Source organism: Rousettus aegyptiacus, unplaced genomic scaffold (genome assembly GCF_014176215.1).
Source record: "Rousettus aegyptiacus isolate mRouAeg1 unplaced genomic scaffold, mRouAeg1.p scaffold_m13_p_5, whole genome shotgun sequence".
Lineage (NCBI taxonomy): Eukaryota > Metazoa > Chordata > Mammalia > Chiroptera > Pteropodidae > Rousettus > Rousettus aegyptiacus.
The window spans coordinates 76,672,380-76,692,033 of NW_023416308.1; the positions used below are offsets into that span (position 1 = coordinate 76,672,380).

The window sequence follows — 19,654 nt, forward strand, 5'->3', positions numbered from 1 at the left end:
GGAAATTTAATGATAAACAGCTTATTAAAGTTACCAAGGAAATATTGTTAGTTCTGTTAATGGCATGGTGGTTGTATTTTTTCTTTCTGAAGTTTATATTTTTAAAGACTGTTACAAAAGCACGTAAGAGTGAAATGACATGATGTCTGGAATTTGCTTTAAAATGCTTTAACAAACAACAAAAAATAGATAAAACAAATGTGGAAAAATCTTGTTAACTCTTGAATCTTGGTGATCAGTATATAGAAGTTCATCATACTAGTCTCTTTACTTTTGAATATATTTGAAATTTTTCATACTAAAAACTTGTTAATAACATATCAGAGCTTTAGAGAAAAGGTTATTCAATAAATGGTTTTAAAGAAATTGTGTATTTGGGGGAAAATGTAGATTCCTCCCTTCCACCAAATACAAAATAAATTTCAAGAGAATTAAGAGCTAAGTGCTAAACACAAGAGTTTTGAAAACTAGAAAAATATAGAATTTTTTGGTATATTACAGATGGCTTCTTAAGCAAGACACAAAACCTAGGACACACAAAGGAAAAGATTGATAAACATTCACGTAAAAACTAAAACTTTCTATAAAACAAAAGAACTTTTAAAAGTTAAGAGAAAATGAATAGAATGGGAGGAGTTGTTTGTAATGTAAATAACAGAAAAAGAACTAATATCTAGAAAGAAATATATGTAAATAGTGACAGGAAGGCAAAAAAATAGAAAAGTATGTATAGAATATGAACCGCCCATTTATAAAGGTAGAAATACAGATGGCCAACAACATGTGAAATGATGCTCTATTACAGAGAAATGAAAATGTTTATGAGATAATCTTTATATATCGGCAAAAATTAGAGATGGAGAATATCCAGTGTTGGTGAGATATAGAGAAACATACCCTCATACACCACTAATAGAAGAGTAGATACAGCCTTTGGGGGGCAATTTGGTAATGTCTATTAAAATGTACAATTTCCACTTCTATGTTTTTTATCTTAATAAATATTCCCACATGTGTTCAAGAGTCGTTGACTACATTGTTTGTATAGTACTATTTATAACATTGAGAAATTTGCACACTCAAATAGCAATAGATTAAGAGTAAATAAAGCATGCTACAGTTAAACTATTGAATCTGTTAATTAATTAGAGAAGGAAGTCAATCTATTTGTAAAAACATAAAAAGGTTTTTTAAACACATTGAGGGGATGATGGATCTCCTTTCTTTTTTTTTTTTTTTAAACAAAACCGTGCAAGTATGTAGGAAATATATAAGAAATGGTTTGAAAAACATACATAAATTGATGAGACAGTGGTTATCTTGGTGACGCAGGTACTTGGTGGGGTGTGCAGATATAACAGACTTTTTGCCATTTTGTATTGTTGATTTGTAACAATATTTTATATGCATGTAGTTTTTTAAAATTGAAGGTAGATATATGAAAACATACAATCAAAACATTTGTAGATTGTGCCAATGTCAGTTTCCTGGTTTTCATACTGTGCTATACTTAAGCAAGTTGTTGCCATTAGGGGAATTTGGGGTAAGGGACTCTGTACTACTTTTCAACTTCCTGTGGGTCTATAATTATTCAGTGTTTTTTAATAAACAAAATATGAAAAAAAAAAGTTAAAAAGGGACTCCTGCACACTCATTACTAAAGTCTTAAATTATCTAAATACTCTAGTCACTTAAGAAAAAACAATAATTGTTTTCTTATTTCTTTACTAGGTTTTAGATGATCTGGAGTGTCATGGAGTTGCAGCATCAGAACAAAGCCGAGCTGAGTTGGAACAGAAAATAGATGAAGCTAGAGAAAATATTCGTAAAGCAGAGGTGAGGTGGCAGCTAACTGTGGCATTTTGCCTAGCTCCAGCATCTTCACTGTGAAGTGTACCTTTAGAATTCAGTTTCCATACACTGATTATTTTAAAGATGATTCACTGTCTTCATCTGTATCCACAGTATTATTTTTGAGTACCTGTTTCATACAAGGTAGTACACACAACGAAAAGATACTGAACCCGCTAAGAAGAGTTTATAATCATGAAACATTAAGTAACAAAAGAATTAAGTCACAAAGATACTAATTTTAAAGTTTCACAAGATACATAATAAATCAGTCAAATTAATGGTATAAAAATTGATATATGGAAAGTTCTCTGGAACTTTGGATCCAGGGGCATATGCCGAGCTTTTAAGAAGAGAGAAGACTTGGTTAAGTAAACAAGGCAAAAAAAGTTACAACAGTATATTTTAATTTGGAGCAAGTGGAGGTTGTCATGGGACTCTTTAAGGGTTGTATGAAAGTGTGAAAGCCTTTCTCCCACAAGAAACATTGTACATTTTTGTGTACAGTGTCCAGAAGTTCATGTACCATAGGCTAATATTCTCTGACCTAGAAGGGGAGAGATTGATATGGAAAGAAGTAAATTATTTGAGAAGGAGGAAGATGTAGGATTCAGTTTGGCAATTAGATTTGATTAGAGTGCAGGATTTTTATAAGGAAATATAGTAGGAAGTAAGTAAAATAATTGTGTTTAGAACCATTTCACAGAGGACCTATGCACACTTGGGTAGTTATCTACTCAGTGCACTATGGTGAAAGGATGTGGAAGTAGACATTTAAAAAAAGACCGAGGCTGTCCAACCCTCAAGGAGAACATGTTCTTGTTAGGAAGGCATAGAGAATGCCAAAGATAACTAAGACCGTAAAGCATAAGTGCCAAGAAGTGGTCCACACAAGTCTACTTAAGTAACCCAAAAGAAACAGAGGTCATTGTGGGGAGGACTTGTTGGGGCGGGTAACACAGAAGAGGTAAGACTTAAGTGGGTATTGACAGATTAGTAGTATTTAATTAGTCAGAGAGAAAGGCATATTACAGATTTATGCCAGGCAACCTCAAGAAGCAGAACTTGAACCAAAGCAAGAAGGTAAGAAGGGGGCAGATTTGAGTCTGGTATTGGGAAATACTTTCCAACAGTCGGATCTGCCCAATGACAGAACAAGCTCCCCTATGACACTGTAAGTGTACAAAAAGTTCTGGGCAAACATCTGTCAGGGACTGTAGATGAGGAATTCTTGTACTGGTTGAGGGTTAATCTAATTTAATGATTTTTTTAAATGCCCCCTCAGGACTCTAGAGGTTTTGAGGATGTGTTTTAGGGTGGAGGGATGCAGTGGAGAGGCACCATAGGCAAACAAGGAATATGAGCATGTTTTTGATACACCCCCATGGAAGCGATTTGAACCAGAAATGGCTTGCCAACTGCTTTGTCTAGAGAAGTCCCAGTAACCTCAACTCGCCATTTTTCCTGGCACATGATCTAGAGCCCCCATAATGAAGAGGGCAGGGTATATGATAAATAGCCTTTTTCCTCTCTGAATTCAGGGTCATGGCTAAACCACTTCCCTAGTGTGCCGGCCAAGTGCTATTGGCAGACCGTTGCCTAGTTTGAGAAACATTGGCTGTGTAGAAGAATTTTTTCTGTTGTTTGTTTCTTCAGACTCTGGGTGAAGCCAGTGTCAGAGCCTTGGTAGAACAGGACAAGTCTCAGTTTTCTAAAGGGCGTGTTCTCTCTTGTATTTTCCATTTCCAGACTCCATCCATGGTGTCACCATCTGCTACCCTAGCTCCACCAAACCCGCAGTAGCGCAGTAGTAGGTATCAGTAACACAAAGTCTGCATTTAGGCTGAATGACCTGTTGTTTCCATGAATGTGCTAAATACTCTGTGTTTGTTAGCTTAACAGTAAAACTGTGAAGTGAGATTCCCACAACAGATTGTCTCAGTTCCCCTAACTACCAGTATTTAATTCTGCATCTCAAATATAATTTTCTTACCAAAAATATGGAATATGCTAAAAACCATGATGCCAGATCTACTATCTCATTTTTTAATGTCTGTGAAATATAGTTAATTCTACAGCTATCTTAAAGTGGTTTCTTACATGATGTCCACTTTATCAGAGACAGAGAATAACCCAGCTAAAATTAGATGGCCAATATGAGGGTAGTATAGGGGTAGTACTTACAGGATTGTCACAGTGAAATTTTTGAATGAACTATACTACAAGAACCTTCAGAGAAAGTGACAATAATGGTTTTATTGAATTCCCTTTTTCTTTCTCCTGTACATATATCATTTCCATTGGATTTTCTCTGTTTATTCAATAGTTGTTTATTATAAATACCTATACAAAAGGAGAAAGCTGGTTAAAATTCCATCATGTCCGTCACGTTTGGCTTTTAACTCCTACTCACATGGATGTTACCCTCCCTTGTTGGTTAATCTGCTTTATCCAATCTTTTCTATATTGCATTTCCATTTAGTGTTGCTCATTAGAATAAAAACTTTTGTGGTGTTCAGTAATAGATTTTAAAAAATGTTTTTAAATGATTGATTAATTACTGACTGGTTAATTCGGGAGCAAATTCACTAGTGCATTAGTTTATCAAATATTTAATGAGTACCTGCTCTGTGCCAGATACTAATGAATATACTAGACATACAGCGATAAATAAACTATTGTTCTTGTTATGATCTCTATGACAGTGACAGAAATATTTGTACTAGATATGCTACTGTTTGCAGCCCCCGACTGATTCAAGAATTGAAGCAATAGCTGCTTAAATTAAACTTCAAAAACAATTTTTCTAACCTGGTATTTAAGTATTTGAATTTTCAAAATGCCTTTTTCATACAAACACACACATTCCTCATGTGACATATCTATTTTAAAAGTAGCTTGCCAAGAAACTAAGAGTTTTAAAAAGCCATCTTTTTAGGAGCTTATATATACATGACTTATGTTGTTCCAGAACAGAATTATTTTTATATGTTTAAATTGTACCTTTTATTTGGGTTGAGGATAATTGTTTCTTCTTATGACAGTGAAATGTTTAACATAAAGAGGAGAAAGTTAATGTAAAATTTAAAGATACCCCCAGATTTTAATAACTCATGTTTGATGTAGGTCTTGCAGGAGGAACTATAGACTATATCTTTCTTTCTCAAAGATATTAACTATATTCAATGATCTGAATTGAATGTACATTTGAAAGCCAAAGTACATGATATCAAGTGAATTAACAAAACCAAAAAAAAAAAATCAATTATTGTCTATATAAACACATTTTCATAGATACCATTTTCTCTTAAAATGTTATCTCACAAGGTTCTTTTGTACACTTAGGAATTCAAAATTACTAATCGTCATTGAGGCCTGCGCAAGTCCCAACCTGTCTGTGGTTTGGGGTTGCTATCTGCCTCATAAAGCAAAGCAGAGGGGTTCTCTTCTGAAAAGACAAAGTAGTCTTCTTCTCTGAAAAAGCCCCCAACACAGTTGGTCTTGCATCTTCCAGTAATAGGAGGGTGGGGACTGGGGCCTCATGAGTTTGGGTTTTCATTTGAAGTAGGTGAGGACAGTGGTTATAACCAGAAAGTCCAGAGTTTCCAGTTACATCATATCCAAATTTACATCACCTCAGGGCTGTTATTATGGAGTTTCACTGTACTCATTGTATGGTATATTAACATACCTCTTGACTAATCACTTTCGTCAGTTTTTATTGTGAAAATTTTCAAACATATAGAAAAGATGAAGAGTAAATATATATTTCCCAACATACTAAATTCAGCTATTAATATTTTTCATTAGCAGCTTTGTGTTTATTCTGTAAAATGGAAGTTAATTCTGTAATTCTCTATAATTGAAGTTAACTCTGTTCTGTAAAATAACCTGATTAGAGTCAGTATTTTGGGCAAGAATACTTTGTAGATGATGCTATGTTATTCATCACAGTATGGTTTTGATCATTTTGCCTGATTATTAATGATTCTAAGAGTAGTCACTTAATTAAAGTGGTGTTAGATCTTTCCACTGTTAAGGTTCTTTCCTCTCCCTTCCCCCCATTACAATTAACAAGTACTAGTCACCTCTGGTGATGGCAAATGGATACTTTTCTCTCTTAAATGTCGTTATGATGTCATGGAATTTTAAAAATCAACACCATAGATAATATACATATAATGTAACCATTTCAAGTAAACAGTTTGATGAGCTTTGACAAATGCATAACCCTAAATATCCACCACCACAATCAAGATATAAAATATTTCTATCACCCCAAAAAGTTATCTTGTGACCCAGCCACAACTGATCTGCCTTCTGACATAGGTTAGTTCAACTCCAACAACCTGAATATTAAATTGCTTGATATTGTTCTACAGATCACACAGTAAGATCACCCACACCTTGTTTATCTATAGCCTTATTCTTTTTTATCTTAATAAGTAGTTGCTATCACTATGTTTGTATGATAAGTAGTTACTATCAGTTTGATGAGTAGTTACTATCATTATATACTCAAGCTTACTGATCTTTTCTTCTGTAGTGTATAATCTACGTTAAGGTCAGGGGATATCCTCTGAATTTTGATTTCATATATTATGTTTTCAGCTCTGTAAATTCTATTTAAGTCTTAATGTCTTCCAGTTCACTCCTATTTATCTTTGTGTTTTTAAAAATATATTTATAATAGTGACTTTCAAGTCTTTGTCTACTTACTATATCATATCCGTGAATTCTGGCTCTCTCTATTGACTGATTTTTTCTCTAATTATGGCTTATACTTTTCTGCTATTTTAATACTTAGTAATTTTTTATCGAATACTAGAAATTGTGAATGTTTGGCTTGAGTGTCTGGATTCTCCTTTCTTCTTTTAAAGGCTATTGAGTTTTGTGTTAGGCAGCCAGGTCAGTTAGTTACTTGCTGATCAGTTTGATCCATTTGAGGCTTGCTTTTAAGTTTTGTTTGGATTGAGTTAGAGTAGCTGTTCCAGTAAGGCTAATTAAGCCCTATTACTGATGCATTTTCTTTCTGCAGTTTCTATGCCATGGGTATCCAGCAAGATCTCTCAACTCTGACTGGATAGAATTGCAACATCTTTCAGCCCTGTACAAGCTCTGGGAATTTTTAGTTCATAGACAGCTTCATGGTAGATGTTCTTTCCCCAGTAGTTATTCTTTGCTTTTCATGGGGTCCCACCTTGTATGTTCTAAGTTTATTATGGATTTTTATTTATTTAGCATATTTCCAATTATGGTTGTAATTGAGGCTTTTTAAAGCCCCATATTGTCTAAATTTGGCCAGTGAAAGTCTATTTAAGCTAGTTTTCATGTCCTTTTGACATTCCCATTAGTCTTTAAACACTCTTCTTGCTTTCTAGCACAACATGCTATCATAGGCTCACCTTATATTTTCCTCACCCAGATTTAGATTTGGCCATTTCTCCAAGGCCAAATTCTGATTTCTTTTAATAGAGAATAGTATTCAGACACCAAGGGCTAGGCTGTAAAGGTGCTTACTATAATAGATGTTACTTATTTTTGCCCCTTCCTTTGTTGTTAGAGCTAGGAATTTTTTTTTAATCATGAATTCATATTGATATTTTCAATTAAAATTTAAGATTATAAGGATTTTGTTCAATTTCTTTGATTTTATGTTTATCTTTTTTCTCATATTGAGAAGCTTAGTTCCTAATAATATTATATTTTATTTGCTATAGTATATATTAAAGTTTCAAAATTACCATGTAAATATGATTAATAATAATACTGAGTATAATTTGAGATTTCTTTGTAGTTCTTTTTGAATGTAGACTGTATCTCTGTAAGGTTTTCTGATTTTGGTAATAACAGACTAGCTTATGTCCTCTTCTAGGTAACAATTATTAATCTGGGGTGAAAAATATTTTAAATACCTATTTCGTAGAACTGGAAGATAACCCAAAGCATATAAAAACGAGGGAGCAATCAGCCCTTGAAAGAACGAGACTATACTTGGTGACATTTACATTTTACAGCTCTTTTTGAAGGGCTGCACACTAGAATTCTAGCAGAGCGTTTACTGGCTTGAGGGTGAATGTCAGTGAGTCCTCAAGTTTGCATATAAATAACCATCCAAATCCTGAATACACATGTGGAGCAGAAACTCCAAGGAGCTCGGCTGGCAACAACAGCTGGAAAACAAAAAACTGGGCAGAAATTTCAGTCGTTACTCTATTCATTAAAAATTGGAGTGATTATATTAATATCACACAAAATAGACTACAGAACAAGAGGGATAATTCATAATGATTTAAAATAAGGGCAGTTCATCAAGAAAACATAACAATCCTAGATGTGTATGTAACTACTAATAGAACTCTAAAATACATGAAGCAAAATCTGACAGAACTGAAAGAGGAAACAGACAAATCTAAATTGTAATTGGAGATTTCAGCATTTCTTTCAGTGATTGATAGAATAAGGAGCTAGATAATCAGTAATTATATAGAAAACTGAACAACACTATCAACCAACTTTATCTAATTGTCATATATAGAACACTCCACCCCACAAGATTAGAATATATGTCCTTTTAAAGTACATATGGAATATAATTACCCATCTACTATGAATCAGCTCTCATGTGTATTTGCAGTCCAATTTCACATTGTTTAGCAAGCCAAAATTTGCAACTTTGAAAAGTATAATAAAATTCACCAACTCTGGCAAAAAAAAAAAAAAAAACAAGGAAAAAGAAAACGCACAAATAGTTAATTCCAGAATTAGGACTACATAAGTGCAGATATTATAGATACTAAAAAGATAGAAGATATTATGTATGTTAAGACAGTAAATTTAAAACTTTGATAAATTGGACAAATTAATAGAAAAATATTACTTACTAAAACAGATTTAGGAACCATAAACTAAATAGTCTTCTTCCCATTAGGGAAATAAAAACAGTCGTGTGTGTTTTTTTTTTAATATTATCGTGAGGAAAACCCCTGGCTTCACTACTGAGTTCTAATCTTTTAAGGAATAATTAATGCTAAATTTACCAAAAAAAAAAAAAAAATACCCATGGAGTATTCAGTGAAACCACATACTAGATCATAAACCAGTGTCAGTAAGTTTAAAAGAATTCATACTATGGAGAATATGTTTTCTGATCCATCAGTATTAAATTAAAATTCAATAACAGAAAGATACCTAAAACATCCCCAGATGTTTAGTACTTAAAATATTCAAACACCATAATGTATTGCTGCCTTAAAAACAAAAACAAAAAAACACCCAACTTATTGCGAAAATAGCAATGATTTATTATCTCTCACCATTCTGGGTGTTGACTGCATTTCATTTGCAAGTTTTACATGAGATTCCTCAAGGAGCTGCATTTTAGCTAGAGAGTCTGCCAGAGAGCTGAGCCTTTTTTCCATATGGTCTTTCATCCTCGAACACGCTAAACTGGGTTTCCTCACATGATGGAGACACATTCTAAAAAATCAAGTTCTAATACTACTTATCAAACCTCTGCTTGCATCAAGTTTGCATATGTCTCATTGGCCAAAACAAATCACCTGGATAAGCCCAGAATCAGTGTTGGGGGCGAGGAGTGCTCCATGGACACCAGAAGGCATGATTTACTGAGGAAAAAAATTTACCGCAATTAATAGGACCTTGGTTAAATCATTGTCTCATCTATGAAATGGAGTTTATGATATCCATCTCCAGAATTGTTGTGTGGATTAAATGAAATAGTATAATCATATAGTTCCTAGTACATATAATAAAAGTTGTTTGGAGTGGTTTTTTTCTCTAAGATACTAAAAGTAATTGAGAGTAGAGACTACTATAATCTACCATTATTCATTTCCTACTATATATGCAAGGCAGTGTCCCAAATAATAGAGTTACAACAGACACATAGTCCTTATCCTTAGAGAAATGATACTCTTAAAGATAAGTTAATTAAGCTCAAATTAGATTTATAGACTTTATGATTAAAGTTTCATAAACTCAACTATGGCTTGACACTCGAATATGCTTATGTTAAATTTTAGATTAAAGTCAGTTAACTGACATTGCTAATACACCAATATTATGTATTCTAAAGGATTTGGCTTTTCAAAAGATCATTTTAAAATGCTCTGTGTCTTTATAAGTTCTAAAAATGATTTGGCCAAGTTGTATCCAGAATGCCATCAAGTTACAAAGAGCTATGCTCTGTAGAATGTTAATCCATTGGCAAACCATCAAAATTCGTTTGAAAACACTGGAAAATTCTGCTTTTAAACAGTTTTAAAATATAAACAGGTGGAACTCTAAAGAAAGGTAGCAATGTTTATTCTGGGACTGCAGTCTAAATCTCTAAGTTTGCAAATACCACGTTCATCAGCCATGTTCATCAGTTTGGCAAAGCACTGACAAAAATAAATTTTTTGAAAACTAGATTACTTGGTATTGAGAAATAGAATAAACCCTACTTCTCTCTCTCTCTGTTCCCCTCCCTCCCTTCTCTGTTTCTCTGCAGCAGTAGGTAAATGGCTTACATTTATAATTTCCAAGAAGAGATTTGTTGTTTAACTTTTTCTTTAAACATTTTATTGCCTATATTAATTTAAAATGCATACTAGAATGATGCTGAGAGAGCAGGATATTCACATGCAAAAGAATGGAGTTGAACCCTACTTCACATCACATACCAAAATTAACTCAAAATTATCAAACACCTAAATATGACAGCTAAAACTATAAAACTCTTAGAAAAAACCATAAGGGTAAATCTTTGTGACCTTGGATTAATGCCTTAGATATAATACCAAAAGCCCAAGCAATAGATAAATTGGATTTCATCAAAATTTAAAATTTTCGTGCTTCAATAGATAGTATCAAGAAAGTGAAAGACAACCCACAGGTTAGGGGAAAATATTTGCAAAGTATGCATCTGATGTGGAACTTTTATTTAGGGTACATAAAAAAAACTCTTAGATTTAAAAGACAAAGACAAAATTAAAAGACAGCCCAATTTTAAAGTGAGCAAATTATCTGAGTAGACATTTCTCCAAAGAAGATATACAAATGATCAATTAGCCAATGAAAAGATGCTTGACATCATTAGTCATCAGAGAAATACAAATCAAAACCAAAATGAGAGACCACTTTACACCCACTAGAATGACTAGAATCAAAAAGAAAGACATTAACAAGTGTTTGCCAGGATGTAGAGAATTGGTAACCCTCTACTCTGCAGGTGGGATTGTCAAATGAGGCAGCTGCTTTGGAAAACAGTCTGACAGAATGACTAGAATCAAAAAGAAAGACATTAACAAGTGTTTGCCAGGATGTAGAGAATTGGTAACCCTCTACTCTGCGGGTGAGATTGTCAAATGAGGCAGCTGCTTTGGAAAACAGTGTGACATTTCCCCCAAATGGTTAAACATAGCATTACTTTATGACCAAGCAATTCCAGTCCTAGGTATATATCCAAGAGAAATGAAAACATATCTACACAAAAACTTGTACACTGATGTATGTTGCAACATTATTCATATTAGCCAAAAGGTTGAAACAACCCAAATGCCTATCAACTGACAAATAGATAAGCAAAATGTGGTATATCCATGCAATAGAATGTTATTTGGCTGGAAAAAAAAAAAATGAAATACTCATATGTGTTACAACATGGATGAACCTCACGAAAAACCACATGTTGTATGATTCTATTTATAATAAATGTTCAGAATAGATAAATCTATATAGAGAGAAAGTAGATTAGTGGCTGCCAGAGCTGCAGGGAATAAGATATAGGGGAGCAATAGCTAAAGGATACGGGATTTCTTTTGGAGGATTTAAAACCGTTCTAAAATTGGCTCTCATAGTTGCACATATCTGTGAATATACTATAAATTATTGCAATATATACTTTAAATGGGTGGATTTTATGGTATGGAGGTTTATCTCAATAAAGTTGTTGCAAAAAAAAATTTTATAAGAAGAATAAGTGGATTTCTGCAGAACTATTTACCAAATGGTATACCAAAAACAGCCAAAAACTCTAATTACTTTATATAAAGATGTATATGATATCCAAATCCACTGAATTTTACACTTAAAAATGGTTAAGATGGTGAATTTTATAGGATATGAGTTTTATCTTTTTTAAAATCTATATACTTACAAATCTTAAGAATACAAAGTAAATTCAGCAGTGAAAGTTCAGTGAAATAAGTCAGACAGAGCTCAGATCCTTTTTGATACCAACACCCCCCCAGCAGAGAGTGATCAAATTGCATACCAGAAAGGCTCAGTGAGCACACTTGTTTGTCCAAGAGTCTCTCAGAAGCCCATCAAGTAGGGGTCCTTAAAATTATCTTAGTGGAGCCTTCAACTGTTGGAGGAAGAGACTACCAGTCTACTCTGTGGAACAATTAAGCTGAATGTACTATTTGGTAACGCAAAAGAGAATAAATGGTACTTAACAAAATACAGTCTCTCTGAACAAAGTGTGGATTTCAGGGATTGGCATATTTTCAAAACTGGAAATGTTATGCAGATTGGCTCACTTTTAGCTGGAATGTGTGGAGATTGACAGACTATAAGAAGCAGGAGTGATGATTACTGGAATGAGGCTGTGGTTGATTGGCTGCCTTGCAGAAGCACGAGGCTATCCTGATTGGCTCACCTTCAGAAGCATGGCTATTAGAGCAAAGCAATTACCACTTGACTGAGACAATTCAGTGGTTTACCTGCTTACCTCTTGACACAAGAGCCAAAAAAACAGACAATTTTTCCCTTTTTTTAATTTGGAGAATAGGAACTTTGTATGAGTCTCAATCTACTGTTTCTGACAGCCGCATCATAATTTAATTTACAATCTTTAGGCAGTCAAGAGTCGTGAAAGTTTTTAAGCAGGGGAGTGACATGATATCATTTGCAAACTTGTAAAAAATGGATTATAGAGGAGATGAAAAGATCCAAGAGGTGGATTAGATTAAGAGTCTGTTGCAGGTGCTAGATTTTAGGATGTTCTGAAGCATAGCCTTATTAAGAAAAAAAGAATGCAGACTTTATGGCACATCGTTATCTTCCTATTTATGTTACATTTGATGGTTTGTCAAGATACAAGTGTGCCATTTGCCATTGTTAGCCGCCCTTGATCCCTGTTCTTGTCTTTCTCCCCCACTACCTTTCTCTCTTTCCCTCTCGCCAATTGAAAAATTAACAATTATGCCAAGGCCGAATTGCTAATGAATATCAGGATTGTTTTAATTAATAAATCAAATAACTTAAAAACAGTCAATTTGAGAAAATAATTTGCCTTGATTTCTGACCGTTTTTTTTTTCTTAGATTATTAAGTTGAAAGCTGAAGCCCGGCTGGACCTGCTAAAGCAGATCGGTGTTTCTGTGGACACGTGGCTAAAGAGTGCAATGAACCAAGTAATGGAAGAACTGGAAAATGAGCGATGGGCTCGCCTTCCTGCAGTGACCAATAATGGCACTTTACACTCGGTACTGTTTATCTTCTTGGATGTGATGGCCTCACTTTCATTGAAGGATTCTATTCTTTGACTATATAGCCAAACCTGATCATAGCTGAAATTTTAAAGGAAAAAATAATGGTTTTGCTAGTGGTTTGGGGTTTTTTTTCTTTAACCTATCACTAATTGATTTGAACTTATTACAGGAAGAAAAGGAGGGTAAGTGCTATTTTTACATGTGCAATGAAGAATAGATTATCAATGCCAGTTTACCATACTTATCCTGTTCATGAAACAGATGTGCTGCTTCTCTGTAAGTAGAATAAAAATTTTAATTAGGGTTTCTGATGTTCTCAGAAGTCTTCTCTAGTATAAATGAAAATAAATAGCCAAAGAAGTGTAAACAGTCTTAAAGAAAGAAAAAGAGCACTCAGTCTGGCTTACTCTGTTCAGTTCACAAGGGCTTTCATACTCTGCGCACAGTATCTTTCATCAGGGAGACCATGCAGGTATACAGTTCTACAAACAAGACCAAACTTGAGCTTAAGTTTTCAAATCCAGGGCTCTGTCCACTCCACCATCATCCAGTTCAACCTCAGTTTCTCATGTTGGAACTCTGATACCAGAAAAGCCTGATATTACATAGCTGGATATGTGATGCCTAGCTTCAGACTAAAAGTAATTGCTGCCGCTGCCTCCCCAGTTATTGCTCTCTCGTACTGTTTATTTACTTGTGGCATTTATTACAGTCTATATTTGTCTTCTTTATTTGCTTTCTTTTGTTTATTGTTTGTCTTCCTCTCTAGAATGTAATCTCCATGTCTACCTGGTTCACTGCTCTGCACAGCAAAGTGCCTGGCACATAGTAGGTACTCAATAAACATCTCTTGAAGGAAGAAATGAATGAAAGGATGGATGAATAGATGAAATAGTGACAAACTAAGAGCTAAATTCTAATCTTCCAACTTCCCACTATTCTTAAAGTGCCTCTTCAATGCTTTTGCCCTTCAGATTAAAAAAAGGTATCCTTGCCAGAGAAATTGGCCAAAGTTTAAAAACATTCCTAGAAGTTTTGTCAGTTTTTTTCACATAGCATTCTGATTTTCTAATGGGAATACACTGGCACATTTAAAAAGGGTTGCGTGGGGATGTTCATTTTAAGGAAAAATCTATGGAAGGTTTATTTTTCTTTCACTATTAATGATAATCAAACTGTGGAAAATAAACACATATCACCCACTTGACTTTGTGGTTAGAAGAGCTTGCCCTGTATTCAGTACAACAGAGTTGCTCTGTGTCATGAAATATCTCTTATTGCATCTTCTAAAAGTCACAATTCCCATCTACTTCAGGGTATTCTGTTGTACAGAAGTTATGATGACAGCAAATTCCAGGCACAAATTTGCTTTTGGCTTCTTCACAGGCACTGTTGGCAATCAATCAAACCCATGATTTTCCTTGGACTAGCACCTTTTCTAACTAAATCAATTAGGCAGACACTTATCTCCTGACTATGTGCCTACTTGGCAAATAGTAGATGCCAAGACTTGGTCTTCTCCTCAAAGAGCAGACACACTGATAGAGCAGACAGGCTTTTATAGATCTTAGCAATACATGGCAGTGTATGACTGGGCTTCTGTATAGCAAACTCAGAATTGCTAACTTCCAGTTTACCTATACACCTTGGAAAAAGTAACTTCTCTCTGAGTCTCAGAAAGTTAAATGATTCTAAGATCCCTTCCAGCTCAGAAATCTCATAATTTTGTGAAATGCTATCAGAAAAACTCAATACCAGCTAGAAAAATAGGAAAGAAGTTCATTCGCCCCAAGAAGGAAATATCACTTGAGGCCATGAAGAATTTTAACAGGAGACCAAGAGTGCTTCTGAGTGTGAAGGAAGGAAAGGAAGATGTGCCTAGTACAGTGTCTGGCAGTAAGTAGTATAGTTTGGTAGTGAGCATTGATTATATACTGGGTATATTTGAGAACTGTCCAAAGATACCAGCTCATCTGGAGAGACATATCCTCTATGAAGGGAGGATTTTGCAATCCCACCCAACTCTTTTCTTCCCTCTAGTCTTATGGAATCTGTATCTTTCCACTTTCATTTAAGGGACATATTTTGTGGAAGCTCTACTAACAATATAAATAAGGGAGAGGTGTAAGCACAAAATAGCTTATCGAAGTCTCAATATTTATTTAACATGCTTTTAAATGACAGCACTGAAATAATTCAGAAGGAGTTGTATCTCTTCACACTGACAGCTAGCTGGCTAGCAGCATAAGGCAGAAATACACATTCTGGGGACCAAATTATTTCTTCCATTATAGATGCCAACAAAAGCATTAGTCATCAAGTTTAGAATTCTCTTCCATCTGGAAAACATAGTTAATACTACCGTTAGGCATTAGCAGTATAAAGTGCCTTCTGGGAGACAAATGTTTTTAAAATGTACAGTCTATTTACCTAATAGAATAAGGAAGGAACTATACTTAATTGGGCATTAACTTTTTGCCTTTTGTATTATGCTATGATACAGAATATAGGGTTGGGAAGAAAACAAGACAAAGAATCAACATTTTTTAAAAAGGAGAGCAGTCTACTGATACAGTTATTCAGTTGATGGTTAACCAGAGCCTACACACAGCTTCCTATGACTGGATTCCTGACAGCGACCCAGTCGGCCTTTCTGTCACTCATCCCTCCCTTCTCTTATTTGCCTGCCTTACTCAAAAATCCATATCCAGTTTACAACCTAATTTTGAAATTATATTAATTTTAAAGTAGAAAAAATTATATGACTAGATTACTATAAAAATTAGTACAATAGAGAAGAAAATGACCTAAACCTCCATTCTTATAACACCACTATTATCAACTTGATGTAATTCCTTCCTCTTTCTACTATTCTTTTTTAACATACATATCATAATAATGTTAATTTTATATATTTTCCATCTAATATTCCATATTGCTGGTCTTTATAATCATTTTTTGTGTGTCTATATAGTATTTCATCAGGAAAATGTGTCTTAATTCACTTAACTATATAGATTCAATCTCAAACTACAGCTGACATGGTTTATTTGACTTTCTTGTCTTCAACCATTTCTCCTAGCTACTATACAAAAGCATCCTGACATCTGCTTTGTTGTGCACCCTAAGAATATTAGCATTTTACAGAGTTGCATAGAAATAAATTCTTACTCCACTCATTACAAAGACAGTGCTAAATAATGTGTTTGAAAAACAAGAATATTAAATATTTTAATTTTCAGGATGGTAGTTTGATTCCCATCTGCCTCAATAATGGCTAATAGTCCTTGTAGTCCAATAGGCTTTGATTTTGAAATTTGAAAATCTGTTTGTTGATTTGAGCTAATTCCAAAAAAAAAAAACAATGGATTTTGTAATGAAATAAATATAAACTATAGAAAATAATAGAGTAAACCTGCAGAAATCTTCATTCATTTTTATATTTACAGTATTTCCAAATGGCAGTAGTCTTTTTATTGAACTAAACTTCATACTCAGCCTACACTTTTAGTAAAACTGACATTCTAAATTCCCAGTTAGGATCAGTTGTGTTTTTTTTAATAGGTGATTCTTTATCTGATACAGAGATTGAAAAACAGAACAAGACTGACAGATTACATAATTTACAAATTAGTAAGAAAAATACTAATGGAAAATGAATAAAAAGTTAATTCAAAAAATACAGAATGACCATTAACATATGAAAAACAGTTTAGCCTCCCTGGTAAATCAAAGAAAATGCTAATTAAATTTAACTACATTTTCAGTACATTTTGTTTTATTGACAAAAACGAAATGACTGGTGCCAGCCCATGGCTGGTCCACTGTTACCATGGATGAGGTGAAATGAGCTCTTGTAGATGGTAAATGAAGAAAAAGGTAAAAACGTCTCTCAAAGGCTATTTGAAAATAAGGATCACAAGCTTTAAGAATATTCTAATATTTTTCATTTCACAACAGATATAAATCAGACAATTATGCTATATATATATACTATATATTTGTGTGTGTTTGTGTGTGTGTGTGTATGGTCTCAATAAAACTGGAAAAAATATTTCTAAGGATTAAAGAAAAACTACTCAGATACTTTGATCTAGTAATTCTGCTTTCATCCTTTCATTCTAGGAAGTCACCAGAAATATACTTGAAGGTTTCCGTACAAGCACCTTTGACCACTGTCTTACTTAGGCTGTATGTAGCAGAAACCTGACAGAGGCTTAAATAAGAGGGTGTTTATTCTTCTCATGTATCATGCCCAGAGTTTGGCACTCCAAGGCTGATGCAGTAGCTCCTCGAGGCATGGCATTAGGGTCCAAACTCCTTGAGTCTTTCCATCGTACCACCCAGAGCAAGTGGCTGCCTTCCTTGTGCCTAAAAATGAGTCTGGTACTCTGGAGTTTTATGTCTGTACTTCAGGAAGGATAAAGAAGGGACCAAGGTTCATGTTTGTCAAATCTGTCCCTTTGTACCAAAAAAAAAAAAAAAAAAAAAAAGTAGCTTTATTAAGCAGGCTTCCACTTGTCTGTCTGTCTGTCTGTCTCTACCCCCCTTCTCTTCTCTTCTCATTTTTTTTACCATATTATCAACTATAGTCACCATGTTATATATTAGATCCTGATTTCTATCAAGATCACTTATGTTAGATCCTTACTTGTATAAGATCCACTTGTATCTCATAACTTGTCAGAGCTGTCACATGGCTACCCTTAGCAAGAGCTGGGGAAATATTCTTAACTCCATACATTATCACCTCCCCCACCCAAAGTGGGGTTCTGCTGATGAGGAAGCTACAACAGGGGACCTGTTGAATTACAAAATTCTCTGTAGCTACAGATGTCAGGTTTTTAAAATTTTACTGACCTGGAAAAATGCTCCCAATATAATGTCAAATAAGAAGCAGGATAGAGAGCATACACAATACAATCTCAATTTTGTTTAAAATATATAACTTACATACACACCCCCACAGGAAATAACATGTTAATAATAGTTCATGTCTACAGAGTTAGCATTTTAAGTCAAAGGTGTATTGATGAATGGACATAGTTTTTATCTTACTAAGTTTTTCTATATTGTCTAAATTTTCTATAATGAACTTTTACAAATTACCTTTACAAAAGGAAAAAATTTTATTTTAAGAACACCCCATATACTGTTAAATACTAAGACCAAATTGTTTATTTTACACTTACTACTTTCCATTTTCACTATCAAAATAAAGGAGGCTACTATTTTTGATTTGCTTTTGCTGAGTCCTGCTTATTTCATCTTCATTTGTCTTCTTTTTTGAGCTTGCTAAACCTGAATATTTTTCATCTGAGGAATGCTTGACTGGTTTCCAATACATGATTTTTCCATCAGCTGAAGCTGGTTCTTCATCTGCTTTGGCAGCCTTTATTTCTGCTTTAATTTTCATGGCTTCTTCAGCTGATGGGTCTCCCTTTTTTAAAACCACCACTTGGTACTGTTCAACTTTTTTGTCACTGTGATCAGCATCTTCATCTGAGAACTCAGGCTGGAATCTCTTAGTCTCTTCATTGGGCCCCCTTGTCTGTAGCTGACCCATTTCTTGAAGGGCCAGAAACACCAGCTCTACTGGCTGCACGTATGATACCTGATTCCACTTGCTCATGGCCAGTTGAGAAAAACCAGTTCCCTGGAACACCTCGGGATCAGTTTAATTTAATTAAGCAAGCAGGTATTGAACCCATACTACTAATGAAACCCCTTACTAGGTGCTGGAAATTGATTACTAACCCAAATATAATGTCTGTTGAATTGGTGTTCACAGATTGAGAAAACTAGTCTCATAACAGCTAAGACCAAAAGATAGACGTTGAAAGATTTAGAGTTTTACTTCTGAAAGAAGTGTCTCCAGCTGTATTATGTTCTTTGATTTTCTGCATAGCCATAATAACAAGTGCCTGACACAGATCTTATATATAGTACATATTCAAAATATTAATCTGAACCTCAAGATAGGCAGTTTACTCCAGTTCAACTAACTAAGCTTAAACTACTACTAAAAGGAAGTAGTTCACATTGTTAAAGCTCTATTCCATACCAAGTACTGTCAGGCATATTCATGCATTATTTCAGTTAATTATCACAACAATTCTTAATGTGTTTACAGATGAAGAGATAGACTCGAAAAAATTAAATATCTCACCCAGTAGCACACAGCTGGTAGGTGGAGAGGGTTGGAATTTGAACACAGATATGCCAGCCTCTAAAGCCCTGCTTTTTACCAAACTTTCTTACTCTGTGGATAACCCTTTATTCTTCTAACCTTTATCATGATTC

The 19,654-nt window shown here is 34.2% G+C and overlaps 2 protein-coding genes across 3 annotated transcripts in view; one reads left to right on the forward strand and one right to left on the reverse strand.

Moving 5' to 3' along the window:
- Positions 1 to 19,654, forward strand: part of FCHSD2 (FCH and double SH3 domains 2) — a 208,892-nt gene that overhangs the window by 172,517 nt on the left and 16,721 nt on the right. For both annotated transcript variants that reach the window (XM_016161455.2, XM_016161454.2), the window contains exons 12-13: positions 1,732 to 1,836; positions 13,184 to 13,345. In XM_016161455.2, coding sequence (XP_016016941.1) covers positions 1,732 to 1,836; positions 13,184 to 13,345 — 267 coding nt within the window. The remainder of the gene's footprint in view (positions 1 to 1,731; positions 1,837 to 13,183; positions 13,346 to 19,654) is intronic.
- On the reverse strand, positions 18,320 to 18,983 carry LOC118602887 (uncharacterized protein KIAA1143-like). Its single transcript, XM_036221234.1, has one exon. The coding sequence runs from the start codon at positions 18,981 to 18,983 to the stop codon at positions 18,543 to 18,545; it is 441 nt and encodes a 146-aa protein (XP_036077127.1). The 3' UTR covers positions 18,320 to 18,542.